The 12,906-nt window shown below is 43.4% G+C and overlaps 1 protein-coding gene across 2 annotated transcripts in view; it reads left to right on the top strand.

Moving 5' to 3' along the window:
• The window catches only part of PIP5K1B (phosphatidylinositol-4-phosphate 5-kinase, type I, beta), a 297,381-nt gene extending 285,837 nt beyond the window's left edge, over positions 1 to 11,544 (top strand). For both annotated transcript variants that reach the window (XM_012641625.1, XM_012641624.1), the window contains one exon: positions 10,792 to 11,544. In XM_012641625.1, coding sequence (XP_012497079.1) covers positions 10,792 to 10,807 — 16 coding nt within the window. In that variant the 3' untranslated portion in view covers positions 10,808 to 11,544. The remainder of the gene's footprint in view (positions 1 to 10,791) is intronic.
• The last annotated feature ends 1,362 nt before the right edge of the window (positions 11,545 to 12,906 follow it).

Below are 12,906 nucleotides of genomic sequence, written 5' to 3'. Positions count from 1 at the left end.
TGCTCTCTCACTTCAATATTTTCATTTGCCTCTGCACTATGAAACAGTGACTGAACAAAGAAAAGCACAAGAAAGGAAAAACCAATCTTGCCTTCGCATTTGTCTCTCCTTTCCTTTTGACCTAATTTGATGCTCTGAATCATAGCCATCTTTATTGAAGGGCAGCTGGCAAGCTTCTCTGGTGACCTTCTGTTCAATGTTGCCACCAACTGTAGTCAGATTTCTCTTGTAATGTTTCTCCGCCTTTAAGGCACAGCATTTCTCTATCAGTAGTTGTAACCTAGTCCCCTGGTGCTTTTATTTGTAGCCTAATCTATAGTACTGTTTATATCTCTTAAAAAATATATAGATTTAAACCCAAATGACTGGAGCCCACCAGATAGCACATATGAAATGTCCTTTTAAGGACGCACCTACACATTATGTGCATGTAGAGTATGCCAGTCTCCTGCTTTTTCCTGTGATTTGACATGAACTTAAAAAGGATCAGTAACCTTCGAAGAAAGCTAATTGTTCCCTCATCTTTATTAAAGCATTTAGCTCAAGTTTTATGTACCTCGTTATCCTGCCCTGCCTGTAAAAGGCCATTTACTTTCACATTGTAGAGTTCCAGGCTATCTGATTCATTTGCAGATATTCAAATCAAGGGAGGTGTTTTCTAAGATGATTTTATCCAGCGACCAAGGATGTGTTTTCCATTGAATTTTGAGTTGATGACACAGATTAGGGTATTTAAACGAATACAACAGAGATGAGCAGGCTGTATTGATTTTAGAATGGGCAATCATGGAGTCTACACAATAGAGCAAGATTCCACTTTGTGAACAGTCCCAGATATTCTAAGGCACTGATGCTGTTATTTCAGTTTCTAAGACAGCTTCTTTGCCTGATGGAGAATGCAATTTGATGTTAATGGGAAGAGGAACAACCAACAACAACAAAAAAATGCCTGCTGAAGCATGTAGTGGGAGAGAGTGCCCTTTTATGACTAGCTGGGAAGAGCTAGGTAAGTGGGAGCCAGTGGGATCGCTGCTTCAATAATCTAGAAGTTTGAGAGATGGCTGCCACAAAACAGTGACTTTCTTGCTTCTATTATTCAGTCCCTTTTCTTTTTACAATTTCCATATTAACATCCTCTCAATAACATGTACGTTCATCTGGATTTGCTTCTCTGCAAAATGGCTTTTCGAAGTATAAAAATAGCTGTGGGTGAAGGAGAAGAAACAGTTAAGCCACTTTTCAGCCACACCAGCATTGGAGATCAGTGCTCTGATGGGCGGCTGTTGGACAGCCTGATTATTTAATGTGTTGTTAGGGTGGTTAATAATACTCTTTGATCATGGGACGAAGGGTGGCAGAGAAGTGAAAATGATTGAATTAACAGCTTATCGTACTATTATGCATGGGAAAAGCCTGAGAAAAAGAAGAAAAACACTTTAAATGAGGTCACGGGGGTCTTAGAAAATTCAGCGGAAGTTTTTTGGCAAGAGAAACTGCATTTCTGGATTTGAATCCCTTGGCATTGGGGTTAATGACATATTGGGCCTCTTTAATCATTCCTTGTTGGAGCCGATATTGGCTGCTGCCTCGGGTGTTTATTTGAAACAGTGGCAATTCTATTGCTTCTCAAGAGAGAATTAGATTCCCCACCAACCAAAGATGCCGCTCAGGTTTTTGGTAGATTTTAGCAAGCGCGGAGAAGGAAGGAGAAAAAGCACACGCTGCCTTTGGTTTGGAAGGCTGTCTCCTTCCGCCACAGAGCCACACTGTTGAGAAATGAAGAGATTTCAGAAAAGCTAAAATAGGGCCCTTTCTTTACAGAAATGCTGGGCCCCTTAAGTTATTGACCAAATAGTATTTCTAAGATGTGTGGAAGAGCTGAGAAAATGGATCCCACTGCCTGAGTCTCACCACACCTACAAGTTATTCCTATTCTTGAAATAAGAGTGATGCAAGCTTCCAATTAATGAGGCGACCCGTCAGTCCAGATTAGGAGGTCACCCACAGGATTTCTTTTAAACAAACAGCATTAAACTGCTGTTTAAGGATTAGCTTAGGGAATTGGAGTTGGAGTTATAAAGGCATACTGGCTTTCCAGATAAATTAGGCCCAGAGTTAGCAATTGAATGACAGTCTACAGGGCTGTGGTAACTATTTTTTTTTTTCCTGTTATGTCCTAGCTTTACAGTGAATCTTGCCCCCGGGCCAGCTTCCTTTCCACCTTGCTCCAAGCCAGTTCTGCTCCTCAGTTTGCCTGAGTGCCCTACTACACCCAGGCCCGCCACGGGTTACCCATCATTTTTCATTCTTTGCCTCCTAAGACTGGCCTCTCTTCCGTTCCCTAATCCCTCTAGACTCTTCCTATTGCTTCTCTTTCTGGTTTCTATTTCTGTCTTCCTCCTTGTCATAGAAAGCCAGCGTTTAGTAGTCTCTGGAGACTTTCCAACTCTTGGGAAAAGCGTGTTTGAGGAAGAACAGTCTCTAATGGTGTGAACTTGCAATCTGCGAGGCCCTGAGCCTGCGGGAAACAAATAGAAAAGTTAAGATAGGAACAAACAAGAACTTTAGGGGAAACGAGTTTAAATCACACCCACGGACCTAGTAAGCAGGACGGTCCTCATTCGTACCCATTCCTCTGCTGGGCTCTGAGGAGGAATGGGAAGATGCTTAAGGACTGTTCTCTTTATACAAACTAAAGCCTCCGAGTGTGTCGAAGAGCATTAGTAGGACTCCGGAGTGGGGAGCTGGGGCCTGGCTTCCCCTCGGTCTGCCCCTGTCTGTGGGCATTTCCTAGGGCTGCCATAATGAATTACCAGAAACTGGGTGGCTTAAACAACAGAAATGTATTGTCTCATGTTCTAGAAGCCAGACATCTGACATCAAAGGATCAACAGTGCCATGCTCCTTCTGGAGGCTGTAGGGGCCTGTCCTTCCCTGCCTCTTCAGCTACCGGTGGCTCTGTGTGTTCCCTGGCCCTTTGACTTGCACCATTCTAATCTCTGCCTTCTTCCTGGGTCTCCCTGTGCTTCTGTGTGTCTTCTTTTCTTCTTATAAGGACACCAGTCACTGAATTTAGGACTCACCCTAGTCTGGTATGACCTCATCCTAACTAATGACATCTGCGAAGACCCTATTTCCAAATAAGGTCCCATTCTGAGATTCCAGGTGGGTAAGAATTTTCAGGGGACACTATTCTACCCACACCACTGCCTTACTGAGGGGCCTGTAAACTGCTCCTTAACACACATGGCCCCATTTTCTCACTCACTTCCTCATCCCTAGCCAAGTTGCTGTGAGGTTGGGTAGATGTTTCCAAATTATTTTGGATTCTTCGCAAAAAGGCGTCAGGTAAATGAATGTATGAACTCACTCAGTCACTTATTGGAACATAATGTGTGTCAGAAATAAAAATCCCTGGGGGTGGGCCAGGGCATTGGTATTTTTGAAAGCTGCCCACACGTTCAGGGCTGAGATCCACTGGGCTTGTGGACGTGGCCCTTCAGCTCTGAGCATCCTGTACTTGTTCTATGCTAATGTAGGGGAGAACTCTGTGACTCCCCTAGGGCTCCCCTCCGAAGACAGTTGGCCTGTTGGAATCAAGTGCACTTTTCCTCTGACGTAGAAGAAAAGCTAAGGTGAACGCTAGAGGCTCCTCCCATCCGACCACCCTCCGGTTCACGAGCGGGGCTTGCCATTGAGTTCCGGCTCTCAGCAAGCCCTCTACTGCCACCTACTGGTAGAAAGGCAGCTCTGACCAAGGGGACAAGAAGTGATTGAGCTTGAATTGAAACCTAATTAAGAGCGAATGGGCTGCTCCATAGACTGTTTCCGCTCCACGGACCATATCGTAGCCTTTCAGTGCTGTGCGTGCAAGTTCAGCAGGGGACGTGTCCTTCAGATGCCAAAGGCAGCTCCCTCTGACAGGCCCAGCACCCACCACCTTTCAAGTTGGACCGGAGGCTGCAATTACCATGGGCGCAAAAAAAATGAAGGTGCTAATCTTCCCTCAGATCTAACCGTCCCTGCTCACCCATCAAGGCCAGTCCCACTGGAGCCTCTTTGAGAGGGCCCCTTGGCAGTTTGCAGATTCAACACAGAAAATGCTTCTTTCTACTGCTTGAGCCCCAATTTTAGCAAAGTACCAACAAATATGGAGCGGGAAAAAGTCTTATCTTCATTTTCAGTCTTTGACAGGTGCTCACGTACAGCCACTGAACACCCAGGTGAGTGTGGCTTTTGAAGAAACCCCCAATAGGGAACAGGAAATAAAATGCAAATATGAAGTCTTATTTTAAAAAAAGAAAAGACTTTCTAAATCCAAGTGATATCTGCTATATTTGTTCTCTGGGGTTGCCATAACAAATAACCACAGATTGGGTGGCTTAAACAACGGCAATTTCTTTCCTCACTGCTCTGGAGGCTAGAAGTTCAAGATCAAGGCGCTGGCAGGACTGGTTCCTTCTGAGGGCTTCGAGGGAAGGATCTGTTCCAGGCCCTTCTCCTTGGCTGATGGATGGCTGTCTTCTCCCTGTAAAACTTCCCTCTGTATTTGTGTCCAAAATTCTTCTTTGTGTAAGGACACCAGTTATATTGAATTAAGGCCCAACCTGTGACCTCATTTTAATTTGATTACTTCCATAAAGACCCTGTCTCCAAATAAGGTCACACTCTGAGGTACTGGCAATGAGGACTTCAACATAGAAATTTGAAGAGGACACAATTTAACCCATAACGCTACTGTGTACTTTTGTAAAGAAAAAGGCTACCAAGGAAAGTGCTGAGAGGGGAAAGGCTGGTGGGGGGTGTAGCTTCTAGTTTCCCCCCTGCTGGGCCCTGGTGGGGGCAGTGCTGTGGCATCTGTTGCTTTCCTTCTGTGCAGGTGAGAGAGAAGGCGGTGGTGGCCTCATCCTAAGGCAATGCTCCTTTTCAAATGAAACCACTGCCATGTCCCTCCCCCTACATTTTCCAAACGCAGCAGAAGCAGGAGTCAGAGCGGATTCTGTTGCAGCCCCGGAACTGTATGATGTATTAGCTGATAAAGTAACCACTTGGATTTACAATTAGCAGGAGTCACTCGAGTGCCAGAAAGTCCGCTGTAGAATTGTCAGCCCATATAAATCACTGATACTCTTGGGCTTCTCTTGGGTCTTTAGAAAACAAATGAATCAGACAGGGAACAGTGTTAAAATATTACCGCTACACTAACAGCTTCGAAATGAGAGGCCAGAATCTTAAATCCATCCCAGGACACGGCAGAGACAAGCACCAGCTGCTTCTTAGGTCTGCCGTCATCTTATCAGCCATCTGCCTGCTGACTGGTATGGGACACTCCTCTGGGGCACTTGGCTTGGCAGGGGGCCTGGTGCTCCATGTGCTGCCAACACCCCAGCATTCAACCAGCATTCTCCCAGACTGGGCACAGCATGGTTGTCTTCATCTCGGTTGGACAGGTCTTTCAAGGATGGCAAACGTCCCACCTTCTGCCTGAAGTCTTCCCCGTTGAAACCCTGCAGTCCCTGGTCCGTGGAAAAGAGTAATTTCACCTCTGATTCTGAGTCCAAATATTGTTTTCAAGTATGGATGTAGGAAATTTGGACCTAAGCTTCTGTAAGTTTCCTTCCAGCCATGAAGTTCCACAGCAGTGTGGTTTCACTTTGCTGCCACTCCCTGATTTCCACAGCGCTAGTGTACGTGTTCGTCCCCACTCCCAAAAAATGGTGAGCTTTCAGGCTCCTGCTGCAATTGGAACCCCACACAAAGAGAAATCTCCTACCCCACTCTATCTGTAAGCAATTGTGTTTTGTGAACTAACCCCCAATATGGGGTGGATATGAATGTAATAAAATGTAAATATAGATTATTTAAAAAAAAAAAAAAAACCTCTGGACTTCCTAGAGCCCAAAGGTGAAAACTTTGTGTTTGAAATTCAAAGATCTCTGAGGAAGCAATCAGGTGAACCCAGAGATTAAAGGGGCCCCAGAGTGAAGGAGATAACATTGGGTGAGGCATCGTGAAGCCTTAACACAGACTTGTGGTGATGCCGTGAGTCTGGACCGACATGGGCAGGTGGGGCGGGACAAGTCGTGCTCTCTTGGTAACAGAGGGAACAGCAGCCAACAGATTAAGAACAATAGAAAACAGAAAGGAAATAGCAGGGCTGGGAAGAAATGGAATTCACGAATTGCTGATGGAAACAGGGGCTTGGCATAGAAAAAAGAAATAAGGGACTTAGTGCTTACAATAGCCAGGGGAAAGTTGATGCTTTCCTCAGAGGTATTTTGGCAAAGAATTTCAACTTGAAACCAAAATAAGGATTTCCTGGACACCAGACAGGGAAAGACCCTGCTTCCATGGGGCCCCGGGACTAAAACCTGAGGTAATTATAGTTTAAAAAGAACATCCCCCCAGGGGTTAAGAGCTCATGGGATTAGTCAGTGCTGTTCTTCTTGGCGGGTCTGACCATGGTGATGTTCTGCCTTTCGTTTCAGCTCTGCCCTAAAACTCCCTCACACCACGCTCCAGAGCTTAAGAAATTCTGGGTATATTTTTAAGATAATGGGGTGGGGGGAGAGTTGAGGGAAGGGGAAGGGTTGAAAAAGGGCAGGGGGATGAATCTAGGAATGAGGCCTTGGAAAAGAAACCTCTTACCTTCCAGTGCCCTGCCCGTGGCTCTGAAAAGTGAACCTGGACCACCGAGCTGGGAAGCCCACCTTGAAGTGTTCCACATTGGGGCTCCCACTGAGGGGGTGTCTGGCTTCACCTCAGTGCAGTCTGCCTCAGAAAGGGTTTCTTAGTTAACCAGCAGACAGACTGCTTTTGATTTGCTATTTTCCCTTATTTCTCTGCGTTTGTGTTTTAAATAATTTTAACATTGAAAAAGCTTTGCAACCTTTGACCATATGTATGTGTGTTGTTGCATAGTTTCAATCATAGAATTAAGCACTTGATTTTGAGTAGAAATAAAAATACACCTCTCTCTCTCTCACTCTCTTTCTCACACACACATACATGCATGGAATAGATAGCACTAGGGATTTAGGCCACAGAAATACCTAATTACTCCACTTTTACTTTTCATGTCAACTGTTATGACACCTTTTACCTTCAGGTCTCAGAATTTAAAATATATCATGAATTTTCAGAGCATACCAGTGTATAGGCAGAAACATTTGTACCCTGAGTGTGTGTGTGTACAGGGACATACAGCAGTTCAGTTGGTGACAGAGGTGAAATGTCATTCTAGTGTCTGTTGTCCCATCTCTGAGATCTGGTTGGGTTCCGCTCCCAAAGCACCAGTTCCCATTTCTGTTTCTAAAGCCATTGGATAGGAAAGGGTTGAATCTCAGGTCACCTAAAGAAGTTGCTAGTCTTTGGGGCAGTAATACCCTAAAGCTGCAGTCCCCAACCCCCAGGCCACAGACCAGTAACTGGCTGTGGCCTGCTAGGAGACAGGCCGCACATCACCTTCTGAGCATCACACTACACCCCACCCACCCATGACACCCACCTTCTCATGCCCAGTCCATGGAAAAATTGTCTTCCATGAAACTGGCCCCTGGTGCCAAAAAGGTTGGGGACTGCTGCCCTAAAGAGTTCATCTTCATGTTGGGGAGCTGAAGGGACTTCTAGAGTTACCACATTTTGAAGAATGAGCTTAAGCTATAAGTTTCCTTCCCAGGGTAGACTTCAGTGATAGCTAATATAGGACTTCTGAGCTATAAATTTGAAGAAGGGAAAACTGTAGCACACTTTATGCTAAATGAGGAATAATAAAATTGCTGTCTGCAGACTTCTCTCAGAAAAGTGGCCATGTTTACAAGCAAGGAGACCCTGTGCTTTCAGATCCCACAGAACACATATTTAAGGCCTGTCCATCTCATTTTAATAGGGTTATAAATCACTGCAAAATAGATGCTTTCATGTAACCAATCATGTCATCCAAGAATTATAACACAGATACAGAGTTGGCATTTCTCACCAACTTTGACATCCTTATGCCGTAGGTATGAGAGTATTTGTAGAAGTTTATGGAAACTTCTACAACATCCTCAGTTTAAAAACAACAACAACAACTACTTACTGCATGAGTGCAAAGGACTTTTTATGACCAGAGCTGGAAATCACTCTTTATTGTTAATACTAAGGAGAATGTGTTTCATTATTATAAGACCCTGGGTTTTTTAATTATAAAGTTAACCAATTTTATGAGAGACATCATGATATTAAATTCTTTTCAGATAGTTCCCGTTGCATAAATCACCAACTATTTGTAATATTCTGACTTACCCAGTGGTATAAATTTACAAACAGTTTTTATTAGAATCTTGTGGTGGAAACACACTTTGTGATCATCTGACCCAACCCACCCACGAGTGCCTGAGTCCTCTCCACTGACCGCCTTGAGTACCTTCTGGGCACTGGGTCTAGGGTGAGCAATTTTCTGCATCAGTCCTGCTGGGCATCTGTTCAGCCTCAGCCTAACCCCTCAGTGTCAGCAACTGCCCCTCTTTCGGGACCTTTCACCTCTTCACTCTGGTCAGGAAGCACTTTCAGGTTGAGGCAAAACTGGTTTCCATGCAGTTGCCGGGTATGGAGGGTATGGAGTGGTTCTCAACTCATCGAGTCTCAGCAGGTGGCAAATTGGCTCGTGTGTCTGGGGAGGGCAAGTACCCCATACACATACCCTACACTGGGGAGGACGTGAGTGTCAGGCTCCTTGATGGGGAGAGAGTAGAGGGGTGAGGTTACAACTCTCCTGCCTTCACACCTTCCGATAGTCCACCCCACTCCCCACCTGAGGATCACAGCATCTGTGTCACTGTGCTGATGACAATGTCACATCTTTGAGGAGTGCAGGGACTAAACTAGTACCTGACCCTTTCTTCCCCGATGCTACCCTTCACATACTCAAAGACAGCTCCTATGCTCCACCTTTACATCCCCAATTTTCTAGACCAAAAAGCCCAGGTCTTTAGCCACTCCCACAGGTTCCTGACTGTGGAGCCCGTCACTGTGGGTCTCCTCAGGCATGACTCGGATTACTTGATGTCCCTCTCGGAGATTGACACAAGAAGACAGACACAGAACTCCAGCTGTGATGTGTAGGATGATTTATAGGAAACATGACTATCAGCTCCTTTTGTTTTTGTTTTATCTTGTTGTTGTTTTTTAAGAAAGCAAGACTCATAAATCTAATCATAGGACCTCATCATTTTATGTGGGGGTTTTTGGTATGTCACTGGTTTTAAGAGCAAAGATCTGCACCACACATCAAAGTTATCAGACTGAGGCTCAGTGAAGTCAGTGGACATCTGTCCTGAGGATGCGGGCAACTTCCCATTACCCTCTGCTGTAGTTTACAACACCAGGTACTCACCTGTTCCTGAAAGATCATTTCTGAGTAACAGTTTGAGCACGTCATGCATAAAGCAAAACTTTCTAACTTAGACTAGTAAGAGGGAGCAGCTGGGCATGGTAGCTCATGCCTGTAATCCTAGCATTCTGGGAGGCCAAGGCAGGAGGATCGCTTGAGGTCAGGAGTTTGAGACCAGCCTGAGTGAGAGTAAGACCCCTTTCTCTACTAAAAATAGAAAAATCAGCCAGGTGTCATGGTGCCCGTCTATAGTCCCAACTACTCAGGAGGCTGAGGCAGGAGGATCGTTTGAGCCCAGGAGTTTGAAGTTGCTGTGAGCTACAATGATGCCACTGCACTTTACCCAGAGCAACAGAGGGAGACTTTGTCTCAAAAAAAAGAACAAGAGGGAGTGATCAAACTATTTAATATAAAACAAAATGGTAAGTTAATAAAAATTACAGTAGGCTCAAGTTACACGATAAAATACTGATTGTTAAGCCAGAATTTTCTTTATTTGACATAGTTTCTTTCCTGATAATTTCCAGAGGCATTTCAAACTTTGTACTCAAGTTGTCTCTGCCTTAAATTGAAGGTGTTGAGCTGTACAATCTCTGTGATTCCCACATCCAACCTTCTTCACTACAGTTTTAGGGACACTCGCATATGCCAGGCACTGTACTAAATGTTATATACATATATGTGTAATTTGTGTATATATTTTATGTGTACATACTTTATTTTTCCTAAAGAGAAATTTATCCCTCACAATTACCCTGTAAAGTAGGGTTTGTTACCTCCATTTTACAAATGAAACAAATAAGGTACAAAGAAAGTTAAGTAACTGACTTAATGTCACATAGATACAATAATTAGGAAATCAGTGTATTGGACCAAATGCATCTGTCTCTAAAGACTGAACATGGTACCATTTCCCCACATGTATCATGGTACAACTATCATGGATTGAGTTAGCTGGCTCTGATTTTAAATGGTTACCATTTTAGGTTAAATATTTGCTAAACGTATTTTTACTGTTGGGGGCACAGGGACATCCTTTGGAAATAAATGTTCATGCATTCAAGACTGCATTCAAATTGTTCTTTTTGACTTTAGGTCTCATATACCACAGCACATCCCCTAAGCCCTATGCACTTAGAGGTCAGGAGTGTGTCTTAGTGTACAGTGCAGTGAGGTGGTTGGCACCTAATCTTGAGAAACGGTGAAAACGACTTATTGTGGGCCCACCAGAGAAGCATACACTGTGCTAATCATTGCAGAAGAATCCCAAACCTAATGCACCCCATTTCTACCTGCACATTTTCCAGGCACAGATTGTTGGGAGAAATAATGAGCCTGTGTTCCCACACATGGGGAGAAGCTATAACTCGAAGCCAAAACCTAGTGTCACTGCTGCTTTCTTTGTTTTGTCTCCCCAGTAAGAGAAAATGGTGACCACCTAAACGCATGGATGAGACATGAACACAGTTGCAGGAGAGAAGTTTCTCCACTCCAGAATCATCCACAGGAACTTGGCTGAGCCCCACTACACACAGAGAAATGATCAGCTTGATTTAGGAGAGTTTGCAAGTTGTCAGGAGAGTCTTGATCCATAGGCTGATCAGTAGATGGGATGTGAAAAATACCACACTATTCTATCATTTGCTGTTGCTTGCTCAACTGTGAAGAACTGCATGAACTATATTTAAGCTGCTTTCTCTACCATTGCCAATCACCTTTTTTGACTTGGAAGTGCTATTTTCCTATGGACTCTTGCATCATTTCATTTTGCATGCATCCAGTGATTATACATAAGAAACATATGTAATCTGCTTATATATTTTTTAAAAATCCATCCATGCAAAATGGTAAAGTATAAATTCTGCTTTTTTGCAAAATTATAATCATAGCCCATGTCATGAAAGTTTAAATTGGTTTCATTTAAAGATCAATGTGATAGGTCTGCCTTTACTTTATAGAAAACTAGCTTCTATAAAGAGTTTTTCACTGTTTACTAGTGAAATGAGAAAAGTAAAGCTATTTATAAAAGGCCTTATGTCGTGTACATACATTGTCTTTGAAATACTTGTGATTTAGTTTATTGCTTGTAAAAGAGAAATTATATAATTTATTTAGTAAATACAACTGTAAACTATAGTTTTATTGAGAGAAATAAAATATTTTGTTCTCAATGTGGTGGTACCTTGATTCCAATGATTTCTGGTCTTTATATTTTTTTCTTTTATTAAGTAGAAAGAAATAACCCAGATAGTCCTCATTTTTAGTTATTTGGGAATCTTAAATAAACTTAATCTTGTGGTGGATGAAAATAGAAAAATAAAATTCTCAGCCCTAAGAAAAGACTCAATAACAGCTTCTGTTCAACTCACCCAAGAGACTTCCCCCAATGTCTTGGTGTATTAGTCAGCTTTGACTATGTTATGCTGTGGTAACAAACAATCCCAAATCATAGTAGCTTTCGCCAACACAGTTTTATTTCTCACTTAGATGTAAGGGGCCAGCTGCAGCTCTGCTCCAAGAGTCTTCTTCATTCTGGGGTCCAGAGCAGTCCCTATATGGGACACGCCACTTTTATGGAAGTAGAAGAACCAAGCAATGAGATCTCATAATGGTCTGCTTCAGTGCAGCCTATAGCACTTCTACTCACATTCCACCAGCCAGAATGAGTGACACTGATGAGTCTGAAGTCAATGGGATGGGAAATGTATTTCCCTCATAGGAATGGACTCTGCAGAGAGGGACAATAACTATTTTCAACAATTAATGCAGTTTACACTACCTGGTGAGTGTCCCCAGTAGCCAAAACTTAAGTGGCTGGGAGAAAAATCACTAGAAAGCAAAGTGATCAAAGCTGGAGAAAGACATTCCTGATGAGGAAGATGCTCAGGGTGAAATACTTCAAGTTAAAGCAAGCTGATTCTTGTAAGCAAACATGGTATAAACTTGTAAAATGTAGCCTGGAGCCACAGTTACTCAGCATAAGTAGCAATTTTAACCACAGGGTCCGTGCTTGGGATCTACCCTGGGTTAGGATGTCAACAGAGAATTCTGCTGAAGTGGACGACTGAGGATTCTCTGCCTCCCTCTCTAGTATTCCCATGTGCCAGCAGATACCCTCCCTGCATGGGCTTGCCTAACTGGTATCCCACTCCTCCTCCCCCCATTTGTAAACCTACCCATTTACCTAAGCAGAAGTCCTTAGCCCAGGACCTACTGATTCCTAGATGAGTCATAGATAAATATTAATAGGGCTATGAAATAATATACACAAGTTGAATATGTCATTGTATATAAGGAATTTTTTTCTCTCATGAAGATTCATCAAATTCACAGTAACCTGGACCCAAGAAATGTTAAGAACCATTATTTGAAGCCCTAATTCAAATGCCATTTCAATGCCATAAAGCTGTGTATGATCCCCAACCCTTCATCCCCACCTGAATCACCCTTGGCCAGCCTGTGTTATCTCTGCTATCTCAGAAAACCTCAACACTTGGTACCCTTGTTTAATAATCGAGGTGTAACTTACATAC

Source organism: Propithecus coquereli, unplaced genomic scaffold (assembly GCF_000956105.1).
Source record: "Propithecus coquereli isolate 6110/MARCELLA unplaced genomic scaffold, Pcoq_1.0 Scaffold166, whole genome shotgun sequence".
Classification (NCBI taxonomy): domain Eukaryota; kingdom Metazoa; phylum Chordata; class Mammalia; order Primates; family Indriidae; genus Propithecus; species Propithecus coquereli.
Note: the sequence above shows the minus strand (reverse complement) of the source record. Positions and strands in the feature narration are given on the sequence as shown.